The sequence below is a fragment of the Cyprinus carpio genome, chromosome B15, assembly GCF_018340385.1.
Source record: "Cyprinus carpio isolate SPL01 chromosome B15, ASM1834038v1, whole genome shotgun sequence".
Classification (NCBI taxonomy): Eukaryota; Metazoa; Chordata; class Actinopteri; order Cypriniformes; family Cyprinidae; genus Cyprinus; species Cyprinus carpio.
The window spans coordinates 4,562,044-4,576,750 of record NC_056611.1 but is presented as its reverse complement, the minus strand read 5'-3'; the positions used below and the strand labels follow the sequence as shown (position 1 = coordinate 4,576,750).

Genomic DNA, 14,707 nt, shown 5'->3' with positions numbered 1-14,707 from the left:
AAGGTAGGATAACATTCTCTAAAAACATTCTAAACATGCCTATTGATAACATTGTTAGAACATTATCCTCTAACATTCTAATAAAGCTTCCCATCACACTAGATGTGGACTTTTATTGCTCAGAAGTCACATTTTGGTTGAAAGTCAACACCCAACCTTTGTTTGATGTCAAACTCCAGCGTAAATAACTCCAAAAACAGTATTACCAACTTCACTTATTATAAACAAGACTGACTTTATGTCATAAATGTAAAAAGTTCTTATTGAGATTAACAGAGGTGTTGATGGTTTATTGAAAATAATAGTTTAGTTTGATGTCACCATTATGGTGATCAGTACTTAGGCAGTATGAGTCTTTTCAATGTTACTTTTTGTTTAACCTCTATAACTATATTTGTTACGGCAAAAAACAGTGAGAGAAAAATGTCATCAGGTGACTTTTCGGCTGGTTTTATCTGGAGTCTAATCTATGCTATTAGTTTAATATTAGTGGTTATAGCAAATGTGTTGCAACGCATAAGATCCTGCAGATTTATATCATATGTATTTTTGTCTCTCTTTTTGAATTACACTGTTCATGAACCACAGAATGCTTAGACACACAGAGACCTCAAGAATTATTGTATGAATCTCAATAATGGTGACATGCTTCATGTTGCAATGCATTCTGGGTGCCATGGATGAGTTTTCCATGATGTACCCAGAATACATTGCAGCATGAAGCATGCCACCATTGTTCAGGTTCATACACGGAATCTTGATGTTTGTGTGACAGAGTTTTTTTTCTTCTATTTTCTAATCCTTGAAATTATCTGTTTTAAATTCAGCTGTGTCTCAGGCTGTGGACCCATTTAATAAATGATATGCAACTAACACCATACATTAGATTGGGTGAAACCAGGTAATCAGAACACATATGTGATGACGTCTTAATCATCAGCAATCAACCAGCATCATCTAACCACATATTCTTTTGCTGTTTTTGTCATAATAAAAATTACAGCAGCTAAAGAACAACACTGACAAGTCAAGTGTCAAATTGCACAACTAAAGCCAACACTGACCACCATTATGGTGACATCAAACCAAATTATTAATTTTAAACAGACATCAACATCAACATCTAAACCTCTGCTTAAATCTTTATTAGAATGTTAGAGGATAATGTTCTAATAATGTTATTAATAAACATTTTTAGAATGTTTTTAGAGAACGTTATCCTATCTTTTCAGAGAACGTTCTGGGAACAAAAATAAAACTACCCGCTAAAAACATTGCTAGAACAATGCATGGTAATGTTCTTAGAACATTTTTAGAACAAAAAAAATTCTAGCTGGGTAATGAGCCCAAAGAAGCATTTCCATTGTGAGAGCATGCTTCTGTCTCCAGAACTGAGAAACATTTACATGACAGCTGCACAATCAAACAGCAAATAAAAACAGCCACTGATAATAACTGGTGGTTTCTGTGTGATTTTACAAGTTTCTTCTCCTGATTATACTCTGGCAAACTTGTTCGAAATGTAAACAGTGATTCTGTGCACTTCCTGTAAAAGGTTGTTTCCACTACTTTAATTATGTATTGCCTCACTTCAGATCTGTCAACATATTCTGTAGCTGTGACCTGTAGTTCTAGATCTACACTACACCTACACTATACAGGCAAATACATGCCAGAACCTGACAGAGACATATCCTCTCATGCACAGATCCAAAGTTGATGCTTTCCTATGGAATAAAAGCAAAGCATTTCCTTTAGTTTCTCCACCAACCAAAATGAGGCATTGCAGACCGATATAATACACTGACACAGCTTCTTTTCTCCTGTCTGGATGGTCATTCTGTATTCCCGTCTATAGGGATTTCACAACACCATCTTCTAAAGCATTTCAGAGGCACAAAGGCCCACATCTTCCTACAGATCTTCCTGTTTCATGCAGGGAACAACAAATGCTTCTGACTACTTCAATCAATGCTTGTGTGGGTATTGACTGTTGCTGTGTCTGTGTTACAAATTCTTCATTTCCAAAGACGCTTTGTTTACGTTGCATGTCTCAGATGTAGAGGGAGTAATGACGTATGTGTGCGTGCACAGGGTTTTCTACGGATACCTGCACAAGGAGAATGAATCTCACAGCACAGCTGAAGTCGAGTCTGCCATCAGGTAACCTGTGAAAGATATGAGAATATCACACCAGCTATTGAAATCGCTACAGTTAAATGATGTCAGCACTAGTCCAGAGGAGTGGGTTTGTGGTGGAGCTCTGTTGTGCATCAGAGAGTTTCAGTGGTTGTCTCAGCTGCCCGTCACTGGAGGACTGGACAGGGTCACTCTGGAGAAGATGAGCTCGCCCCGGGTTCAGGACGCCTGGGGTCAAAGGGTCAGCAGGGTCTTCACAGGCCGACAGCTCCGGAAGAAGCATTCTCCTCAGACAGGTGAACACATTTCATGCATTTGAACTTATGTTTATCAGAATCATATCTAGAAATGTTGGAAACACCCTAAAACTCTGAAATCTCATTTAGTCCACGCATCACCTTCTCACGTGTGTCATGAACTGCCATGAAGCTTTTATTATTTTGTACTCTTCTTTGAGGTTCCCGTATAATGTTATCAAGATTTTTACATCAAATACACAAAACCGTTTCAGCAACATGACGTTCTTGTTCAGACAACTGTGTTTCAAGAAGTTAGCATTTCTAAGTATATAAATATTCTAAGTAATAAAGACTACCAGAAAGTTAATTCCATTTGATTTTAGTGCAGTTCATTTATTGCAAAACAGTGATGAAAACAGAAAGAATGCATGCAGTTCCTGTTTTTGTTGTTTGTTTTGTTAAAAAAGATTGATAATTGGCAGACACAGCATTTTCAGTCAAGCTGTCCTTTGGTTAAACGGTGTTTTCTCAGATGCAGGAGTTGTGAGGTGGTTCTGCGGCTGCTGGGTGGGGTCCTAATAATGGACAAAAATACATCACTTTTTACAGTGTGCATACTCTAGCAGTTTAAAACATCCACTTCTGTAAAGACCCAAAACAAAACAGACACACAGACTCACACCTCGCTTTATATGTTTACACTGAGACAAGAGCAGATCTTCACAAAACACACATTCACTGATCATACATAGCAAAAAATCCAGAGTGAAATCAACTCTGCTGGGAGTACATGTGAGACCACACTCAAGAGTGTGAAAGTGTTAAAATAGGAGTGTTAAATTTTACTACTGAAGCGGAGTTAAAGTTAATGAGATAATTAAGTGATTAACTGAGTGATGATTGACCATTATTGACGAGACCTGATGTTAACAAGCAGAATCAACAAAGACAAAAATCACAATTTTTTATGTCACCATTATAGTGGTCAGTGTTTGCTTTAGTTGGGATCTTGACCCTTACGTTTTTAAAATTATATTTGGTTTGGCTGTTATAACTCAGTTGTAATGGAGAGACGAGCAAAAATAAAAACATGATTATGTGATATTAGTTATGTTTTTACATAATAATTATTTGACCTGAATCACCGAACTTCTTTAAAGCCTAAAACATTAGGTCTGGACACTAGAAAACAAACTACTAAAAGTAGCATTGAAAACAAAAATACAATAGTAAGAATAAAGGAAATTACTAAGACAATTCAGGTAATAATTTATTCATGCCACAGTGCATCATGGGAGCCATGGATGAATGGCACCCAGAATGCACTGCAACACAAGTCTCCTGCAACATGCTTTTTTGATTGTCACCATCATTGAGGTTCACAGGTTGATTCTTGATGTTTGCATGTCTAAATTAAAGACTCTTTTGAAAGATTTTTGAACAAACAACTTTTAAGAAATTCCACAGATTGTATTTAAAATGCTGCCAATCCTATGCTGAAGAATCATTTGGCCGCAATAATCAACAATGAAAGTTTAACTCAGTGATTCAGGAAAACCAATATTTTTTGTTTCCCCCGTCTGTTTTATAACTCTATTACAACAGCCAAACAAAATCTGAGCTTTAAAATGTTAAGGGTCAAGAGCCCAACTAAAGCAAACATTGGCCACTATAATGGTGACATTAAAATAGTGATTTTCGTCTTTGTTGATTCTGCTCGTTAACATCAGGTCTCGTCAATAATGGTCAATCATCACTCAATTAATCACTTAATTATCTCATTAACTTTAACTCTGATTCAGTGTTAATTTAACACTCCTATTTTAACACTTTCACACTCTTGAGTGTGGTCTCACATGTACTCCCAGCAGAGTTAATTTCACTCTGGATTTTTTGCTGTGTACCATACTCTGTTCGGTGTTCACATTCAGGTCCCATGGCACTGAGAACTTTTTCCCAGAAGACATTAGAGGGGTTAAAGTGAACACACACATGTGGTTCATACTGTACATGACAGATATCTCAGATCATCTTAAGTTAGTTAAATAGTAGATCAGGCAGGTGGAAGAGGAATCAATGATACGATTAAAATCGTAATCGTAAATTCGTACCTGTCACTTTGAAAACATGCTAATACTTACTCTACTCTGAGTATGAGTGCATTCATGTCAATACCTGATGTTAACTAGTTAAGACTTATTAGTGAAGACAATCATTTCACAGTTAATCAGTTAAATTAAAGATTTGCTTTCAGTCACAGTACAAAGCGAAACTTGTGTTCTCTCTATTGATTTGGTACTTGTGTCAACACTGAATCAATCTTGTTGATAATCATTTAGATAATTGGCTTTATCTGCATTTTGGACCGTTTTGAACACATTCATTCTAACTTATAGAGACAAAACATTAACCTGTTATAAAACAGAGCAAATAAAGTGTAATGATATTAATAAAAACAGTATTCTTCCGCCAAGCAATGTAGTTCCTCAGAAACAGTTGTGGTTGCAACAAAGTGGTTGCCGAACAACACACAAACGTAGACAAAGGTGTATGTTTGTAGAGTAATTTACGACAGCTTCGAACACGGCTCAACCAATCAGAATCAAGGACCAGAACGATCCGTTTTATAATATTATTTTGGTTATTCTATGCACTAAAATATGAATTATAAAAACAGATAATTCCGGTCCTTGATTCTGATTGGATGAGCCACGTTCAAAGCTGTTGTAAATTACTCTACAAACATACACCTTTGTCTACGTTTCTGTGTTGCTCAGCAACCACTTTGTTGAAACCACAACTGTTTCTGAGGAACTACATCGTTTGGTGGAAGAATACTGTTTTTATTAATATCATTATACTTTATTTGCTCTTTTTTATTTTGTGAAACCTTACTACGTATATGCAATAAACGTTGTATAAAAGCAACAAGCCCCTGTGAATCTATGGTTTACAGTGAATTTATAACCGCTTCATGCCTAACAACACCACTGTTAAATCTACTGTAAACCACGGCTTCTTGGGGCTTATTGCTTTATTAGGAATTATGGTATAACAGAAAAAACACACACGTTACCTTCTGACAGCAGTGTTATTAGGGCCAGTTTTACTAATAGCTTTTGCCAGCGCGAACCATTTTTTTGGCGTTAAAATTGTACTGTCAGGTTTTACTAAAGAAGTTAAGTGACGAATTATGAAATGAATCACGCAACGTGTTTTACTGACATTTGCACTCATCAAATTACTGGCATTTGTGCCATTATTTAACGCCCAAAACTATTTCAAGCTGCAATTATCCAATGGCTGTAATTATTGTTGCTAGGAGAGGCACCGCAAAGAACAGAAAGCGTGTGGTAGAAGGCAGAGGATTTTTTATTAATTTTCGTATTAATTTATTTTGAATGCCAGAAGAACATATCATTTGCAAAGCCATGTTATTTTTAATTTGCTTCAGAAAATAAAAGATGGTTTTGAACCCTCTTCTAGGAGTCACGCAAAACCTTTATTTTTTGTCCTCAGGTTATTTTCAACGTACTGTGGCTTCTTTACTTTATTCTTTATTTGCGACTATGCTAATTTGCACTGCGCTTTGTATATTGAATTGGTTGATATATAAATGAGATGTTGCGTCTGTTCTTTAATTTGCGCATTATTAGTACATCACCCGCAGAAATTTCCACACCCATTGGCGCTGTTTTGGAATTGCGCTCTTGCGCTAATTTTCCCTGTTTAGTAAAACTGTCTTGGAAGTCAGTAATTATATGTGCAATTCACAAAACCTCTCATGTTAAGCTAATTACACACTGAGCTGAGCTCTTGTCAGTTTAGAATGTTTTGGATGCAATCACTTGATTTTTGCAGAATATGTAAAATACATTGGATATAATTTTAATTTTGTTTTTTAAAGGTGTCAATAACGTATACAGTAATACAAAATCAGGTGTTAATTAAGTCTAAATTGGGATCTAAAATACCCTTAATATTCAGTAATATCATTGATGTGACTGAACTGATGCTGTCAGATGAAAATAAAACTGACAACTGACAAATTTTGCATCAACACTGTTATTGATCAGAACTGAATCAACACTGAACTGAATAATGAATTGATCATGCCTTTTAAGAGCTACTTTGCAGCAGAATTTGGATTTGCCTCATATTTGAAGTTTGCATCGTTGATTATGTTACTGTCCTGTACTGCAAAGCTGCCTTGAATAAAATCTGTATTGCATGAAGCAATATAAAAAGGTGACTTGACTATGAAAATGTTTTAAATGTGATTAAATTATAGTAGTTATTAACTTAATAAATACACTAAGAACAACATTGTTCTGGATCCCTTTTGCACTTTACTTTTCAGCTTACTTTTTTATTTCAAAATGAAACTAGTTTGTTATCATACACATCTAAATGAAATGCAGCGTCAGTTGAACACCAGATGGAATAAATCTCACAAATGTTAATGTTAAGATGAAATATCACGATTAAACATTGGTTCTGAGACTGATCCATACTTCCACAGGAGAGAAGTGGCACAAACGTCATCTGACGTATTGTATCATGAACTGGCTGTGTAATCTGTCTCCCAGTCATGTGCATATGGCAGTGAAGATGGCGTTCCAGCTGTGGAGTAATGTGTCCAGACTGAACTTCCAGGAACTCCAGCAGGGTCCTGCCGACATCCGGCTGGCCTTCTTTGAAGGAGAACATAACGATGGGACAGGGAATGCATTTGACGGGCCAGGTGATGCTTTCTTTTTTTTTTTTCTTAAATAAATAAATGTTTCAATATTCTGGTCTTAAAAGGAATATTCCATGTTATTTTAAGCCTAATGTCTATGGACAACATTTGTACCATGGTATGACGCTATGATGCTACTTATGCTTATTTATTCATGTACAGGTGCATCTCAATAAATTAGAATGTTGTGGAAAAGTTCATTTATTTCAGTGATTCAACTCAAATTGTGAAACCCGTGTATTAAATAAATTCAATGCACACAGACTGAAGTAGTTTAAGTCTTTGGTTCTTTTAATTGTGATGATTTTGGCTCACATTTAACAAAAACCCACCAATTCACCATGTCAACAAATTAGAATATGGTGACATGCCAATCAGCTAATCAACTCAAAACACCTGCAAAGGTTTCCTGAGCCTTCAAAATGGTCTCTCAGTTTGGTTCACTAGGCTACACAATCACTGACACCCTTCACAAGGAATGTAAGCCACAAACATTCATTGCCAAAGAAGCTGGCTGTTCACAGAGTGCTGTATCTAAGCATGATAACAGTAAGTTGAGTGGAACGAAAAAGTGTGTAAGAAAAAGATGCACAACCAACCGAGAGAACCGTAGCCTTATGAGGATTGTCAAGCAAAATCGATTCAAGAATTTGAGTGAACTTCACAAGGAAAAGAATTGAGGCTGGGGTCAAGGCATCAAGAGCCACCACACACAGACGTGTCAAGGAATTTGGCTGCAGTTGTTGTATTCCTCTTGTTAAGCCACTCCTGAACCACAGACAACATCAGAGGTGTCTTACCTGAGCTAAGGAAAAGAAGAACTGGACTGTTCCTCAGTGCTCCGAAGTCCTCTTTTCAGATGAGAGCAAGTTTTGTATTTCATTTGGAAACCAAGGTCCTAGAGTCTGGAGGAAGGGTGGAGAAGCTCATAGCCCAAGTTGCTCGAAGTCCAGTGTTAAGTTTCCAAAGTCTGTGATGATTTGGGGTGCAATGTCATCTGCTGGTGTTGGTCCATTGTGTTTTTTGAAAACCAAAGTCACTGCACCCGTTTACCAAGAGATTTTGGAGCACTTCATGCTTCCTTCTTCTGACCAGCTTTTTGAAGATGCTGATTTCATTTTCCAGCAGGATTTGGCACCTGCCCACACTGCCAAAATCACCAAAAGATGGTTAAATGACCATGTGTTGGTGTGCTTGACTGGCCAGCAAACTCACCAGACCTGAACCCCAGAGAGAATCTATGGGGTATTGTCAAGAGAAAAATGAGAAACAAGAGACCAGAAAATGCAGATGAGCTGAAGGCCACTGTCAAAGAAACCTGGGCTTCCATACCACCTCAGCAGTGCCACAAACTGATCACCTCCATGCCACGCTGAATTGAGGCAGTAATTAAAGCAAAAGGAACCCCTACCAAGTATTGAGTACATGTACAGTAAATGAACATACTTTCCAGAAGGCCAACAATTCACTAAAAATGTTTTTTTTTATTGGTCTTATGAAGTATTCTAATTTATTGAGGTTTTTGTTAAATGTGAGCCAAAATCATCCCAATTAAAAGAACCAAAGACTTTATTTAATGCACCAGTTTCACGATTTGAGTTGAATTACTGAAATAAAGGAACTTTATTTCAGAATCACCGCGAGAGCTTTCCAATATGCGCGCCACTGAGTGGCGTCTGTACTTCCCGGTCAGAGAGCACCTGTCCATCAAAAGCTCACTATCCAATCAGAGTAGATCACTGTTAAGCCCGCCCCCAGGAGAAGTTTGTGTCAAAACACCAAACGAAAAACTGCGAAGCGTAAGCGAAATCTGTGGCAATGCATTCAGAATCCATGATTAGCGAAAACGAATCTTTGAAAAACATTAACAAAGAATGAAGCATATTTGAAGAGCCTGTTAAATTTGGTCTGACTGAGTTAATTTTTTTTTCATTTTCATTGTGTTTTTCTTCTTTTGTAATGGCATATTTTTGATAGTTTCTGAAAAAGTTACGTTCAGTTTTATAAAGTTACGTTCAGTTTAAAAAGTTTCGTTCATTTTTATAGAAGCAAATGTAATTCCATAGTGTGATAGCAGGGGCGGAGCCAGACATTGTAAATGTTTGGGGCTTAGCCCAAATCTAGTTTGTTTATTTATTTATTTATTTATGGCAGTTATATAAACTGTTTTTTAAATCTAATTTTTCACAGTCTTCATTATTCTGAAATCACAACACATTTTGATGATGTCAAAATTAATCTCCTTGTACCTAAAAAGAGGCTGGAAGTGTAGGAATTTGGTCCTTCGCTCTGAAACACAGCAAACAGGCTATATACTTAATTTAATTGCAGTCTTTTGTTGTTTGATAAGGGCACAATGCCTTATTCCGTTTTTGATTTTAGTTTGTTTAACACATACTTTGAATGAGACAAGTGTTGTTGGATGAGAGGAGGCGTGGCTCTGAGTGCGTGAATGAGGAGGGTGTGGCTCTGAGTGTGTGAATGAGGGGGGCGTGGCTCTGAGTGTGTGAATGAGGGGGGTGTGGCTCTGGGTGTGTGACTGAGGGGGCGTGGCTCTGGGTGTGTGAATGAGGGGGCGTGGCTCTGAGTATGTGAATGAGGGGGCGGGGCTCTGAGTGTGTGAATGAGGGGTGTGTGGCTCTGCGTGTGTATGAGTGGGGGCATGGCTCTGAGTGTGTGAATGAGGGGGCGTGGCTCTGAGTGTGTGAATGAGGGGTGTGTGGCTCTGCGTGTGTGAATGAGGGGGGCGTGGCTCTGAGTGTGTGAACGAGGGGGCGTGACTGTGTGTGTGAATGATTGGGGTGTGACTGAGTATGTGAATGAGGGGGCGTGGCTCTGAGTGTGTGAATGAGGGGGCGTGACTGTGTGTGTGAATGATTGGGGTGTGATTCTGAGTGTGTGAATGAGGGGGCGTGGCTCTGAGTGTGTGAATGAGGGGGGCATGACTGAGTGTGTGATTGAGGGGGAGTGGATTTTTGATAACGCTATTTGGAAACCCAAAAGATTCAGGGCTTTTAAATAAACATTTGGGACTGGAGCCCCAGAAGCCACCACCCGCTCCATCCCTCTTTGATAGAATGATGTACCATCTCTCTTTTCCCATAGTTATATGCAGTCTTTCATCGAGGATACAGAAAGGGACATGAAAGCTGCATGACATAGCTATTTATTCTTAATTTCTTTCTTTCTGTTTAGGTGGCGCTCTGGCTCATGCATTTTTCCCTTTCCGTAGTGAAGCTCATTTTGACTTGTCTGAACGCTGGACAATGAACGGTCTCAAAGGACACAACCTGTTCCTGGCCCATGAAATTGGCCACACTCTGGGATTGGTGCATTCGCTTGTCCGTCACGCTCTAATGTCACCATACTATAAGAAGATGGGCTCGAATGCGCTGCTCAGCTGGGATGATATCACTGCTTTACAACAGATGTACGGTAAACAAGCATCTAATTTCTTGTCTGAACTTCTGAAAAGCTTTTTGTTGTTTGTAATATTGTAGGCTTTTAGGGTTACACTTTAATTTAAGGTCCAATTCTCGCTATTACCAACACCTAATCTGCTGCTTATTAATTGTTAGTAAGGTAGCTGGTAATTTTAGGTATTGGGTAGGATTAGACATTTAGAATATGATCATGCAGAGTATGTGCTTTATAAGTACTAATAAACAGCCAATATGTTGATAATAGGCACGCTAATAAACAACTAGTTAATTGTTACCAATTTTGTCAGCAAAGAACAGGGTTTTGGCCTTTACTAAGAGTAAGAGGGTGTCATTTACTAATTATTGCATTGATTTTTTTGTGTATAACTTGCATAGTCCTTAGAGTTACAAATGACCTGCTCTTATCATCTGATCGTGGTTGTATCTCTCTATTAGTGCTATTGGATCTTAGTGCTGCGATCGACACTATTGACAACACTATTCTTTTGCATAGGCTAGGACACTTTGTTGGCATTAATGGAAGTGCATTAGCATGGTTTAAATCATACTTATATGACCACCATCAATTCGTAGCAGTGAATGAAGAGGTATCATATCGTTCACAAATGCAGTATGGAGTACCTCAAGGCTCAGTACTAGGGCCGTTACTCTTCATGCTTTACATGTTACCCTTGGGAAATATCATCAGGAAACACGGTGTTAGCTTTCCCTGTTATGCTGATGATACTCAGCTCTATATTTCTTTGTGGCCTGGAGAAACATACCAATTTGAAAAACTAACAGAAGGCATAGTCGATTTAAAAAACTGGATGATGAGTAATTTCTTACTGCTAAATTCTGAAAAAACAGAGGTGTTAATTATAGGACCTAAAAGCTCTGCATGTAATGACTTAGAACGCTGTCTAAGATTTGATGGCTGCTCTGTCAATTCTTCGTCATCAGTTAGGAACCTAGGTGTGCTACTTGATAGCAATCTTTCCTTAGAAAGCCACGTTTCTAATATTTGTAAAACTGAATTTTTCCATTTCAGAAATATATCTAAATTACAGCCTATGCTCTCAATGTCAAATGCAGAAATGTTAATCCATGCGTTTATGACCTCAAGGTTAGACTATTGTAATGCTCTATTGGGTGGTTGTTCTGCACGCTTAGTAAACTGTGATGAATAATGAGAGGATGCAAGATGCAAGTAAACAAGTTTAATTATAATGATGGTCAGAGTACAGACACGGGCCGGGGACAAACACTCAGGTGGTGGTGGTGGTGAAGCAGGGACGAGATGGCGATCCGGTGGTGGTGCGGTGAAGAGCGTGAAGAGAACCCCAGGAACCGTTGAACATCCAGACGACACAAGGAACTGACGAAATCCAAACGACACGAAGAACTGACGAAATCCAACGGAGAACGGGGCTCAACGAGACACAAGAACAGGACGCACACCAGGGAACAACCACAACAATCTGACAACATGAGAGGGAATTTACTGACATATAAAGGGAGGTGAAATCAATGACAGCTGGTGACACTAATCAACACAATGAGTAACCACACCCACACAATTACACTCACACAGACACCTCAGTGTGAGACAGCCGATTCATGAACCGTGACAGTACCCCTCCCACTAGGAACGCCTCCTGGCGTTCCCCGACAACCTTACCTGTCGATTGTAATCATCGATAAGGGAGTGATCCAGAATGTCCATAGCAGGAACCCAACTTCTCTCCTCCGGACCGTAACCCTCCCAGTCCACCAAGTACTGAAATCCGCGTCCCCTCCGTCTCGAGTCCAGAATGCGGTTTACCAAATACGTGGGTTCCCCATCTACGAGTCGCGGCGGGGGGGGAACCGGGGCATGCGGATTAATGGGAGAATAAAACACGGGCTTGATTTTAGACACATGGAAGGCGGGTGAATTCTCCTGTACGCCGGAGGAAGTTTGAGTCGGACTGCCACCGGACTAATAATTTTGGTGACAGGAAACGGGCCAATGAATTTGGGAGCTAACTTGTTAGACACGGAGCGGAGAGGAATATTCTTAGTAGAAAGCCACACTTTTTGACCCACGACGTAAACGGGAGGCTTTGACCGGTGGCGATCGGCCTTGGCCTTCATGCACCCCCCTGCTTGGAGTAGAGTCTCACGGGCTCTAGTCCAAGTACGGCGGCACCTCTGGACGAATGCGTGAGCGGAGGGGACCGCGACTTCGGATTCCAGACTAGGAAAAATTGGTGGCTAATAACCTAAACTACACTTAAATGGCGAGAGGCCCGTGGATGACACTGGCAACGAATTGTGGGCGTACTCCACCATAAAGAGCTGTTGACTCCAGGAGGACGGATTCTTGGCAACCAGACATCGCAACATTCTCTCCAGGTCCTGATTGGCTCGCTCAGACTGACCATTGCTCTGGGGATGATAGCCCGAGAACAGACTGACCGTGGCCCCCAGTAATTTACAAAATTCTTGCCAAAATTTGGATACGAATTGGGAACCCCTGTCAGAGACAACGTCCATCGGGAGGCCATGTAACCGAAAGACGTGATCTATGACTGTGACCGCTGTCTCCTTGGCTGAAGGTAATTTGGGCAAGGGGATGAAATGTGCCGCCTTCGAGAACCGGTCCACTACGATTAAAACAACCGTCATGCCATTAGAGCAAAATCAAAACGTCCGAAAAAAAAAATATCCAAAAAAGCATCCATATATTCTACTCTTTTACCTAAACATATACATTCAATAATCTAACAGACGCTCCAAACAAAAACAAATACATTTACATTTAATCATTTAGCAGACGCTTTTATCCAAAGCGACTTACAAATGAGAACAGTAGAAACAATCAGATCAACGAGAACAACAACGGTATACAAGTGCTATGACAAGTCTCAGTTAGTCTAGTACAGAACACGTAGCCAGAGTTTTTTTTATTTTTTTTTTATTTTTTGGGAATATGATAGAAAAGAAAAAAGGTAAGTACTAGTATTAGTTGGTTAAGTGCAGGCGAAAAAGATGAGTCTTTAGATGTTTTTTGAAAATGAGTAAAGACTCGCTGTTCGAATTGAGATTGGGAGGTCATTCCACACAAGCTGGGAGCAGTCCAGGAAAAAGTCCGTGAGAGTGATTTTGAACCTCTTTGGGATGGCAACACAAGGCGTCGTTCACTTGCAGAGCGCAAACTTCTGGAGGGTGCATAAGATTGAACTAGTGAGTTTAGGTAAGTTGGCGCCGTGCCAGTGGTCGTTTTGTAGGCAAGCATCAGTACCTTGAATTTGATGCGAGCGGCTACTGGTAGCCAGTGTAACCTGATGAGGAGAGGAGTAACATGGGCTGTTTTCGGCTCATTGAAGACAACCCTCGCTGCTGCATTTTGGATCAGTTGCAGAGGCTTGATAGTACATGCAGGAAGGCCCGCCAGGAGAGCATTGCAATAGTCCAGTCTGGAGAGAACAAGAGCTTGGACAAGAAGTTGGGTGGATTGCTCTGACAGGAAGGGTCTTATCTTCCTAATGTTGAATAAGGCAAATCTACAGGACTGGGTCGTTGTAGCAATATGGTCTGTGAAGCTTAACAGATGATCCATCACAACTCCTAGGTTTCTGGCTGTCCTGGAAGGAGTTATGGTTGACGAACCCAGCTGTATAGAGAAGTTGTGATGAAACGATGGGTTAGCTGGAACCACCAGCAGTTCAGTCTTAGTAAGGTTGAGCTGAAGGTGATGGTCATTCATCCAGCTAGAAATGTCACTCAGACAGGCTGAAATGCGAGCAACTACCGTCGGGTCATCTGTTTGGAATGAGAAGTAGAGTTGAGTGTCATCAGCGTAGCAGTGATAGGAAAAGCCATGCTTCTGAATGACAGATCCTAATGACGTCATGTAGATGGAGAAGAGAAGCGGTCCAAGCACTGAGCCTTGAGGAACCCCAGTAGCAAGTTGTTGTGACTTAGAAACTTCACCCCTCCAAGACACCATGAAGGATCTATCAGACAGGTAGGAGTTAAGCCACTGGAGTGCGGTTCCAGAGATGCCCATCTTTCTGAGGGTGGATAGGAGAATCTGGTGATTAACAGTGTCAAAAGCAGCAGACAGGTCCAGCAAAATGAGTACTGAGGATTTTGAAGCTGCTCTTGCCAGTCGCAGGGCT

The 14,707-nt window shown here is 39.9% G+C and overlaps 1 protein-coding gene across 1 annotated transcript; it reads left to right on the top strand.

Annotated features, from left to right (window-relative positions):
• Positions 1 to 2,071: 2,071 nt before the first annotated feature.
• On the top strand, positions 2,072 to 10,652 carry LOC122139748 (matrix metalloproteinase-28-like). The gene is made up of 4 exons (XM_042738870.1): positions 2,072 to 2,163; positions 2,278 to 2,435; positions 6,901 to 7,122; positions 10,315 to 10,652. Exons 1-4 carry the CDS (start codon positions 2,072 to 2,074, stop codon positions 10,617 to 10,619), a joined length of 777 nt encoding a protein of 258 aa, XP_042594804.1. The 3' UTR covers positions 10,620 to 10,652.
• Positions 10,653 to 14,707: the final 4,055 nt, after the last annotated feature.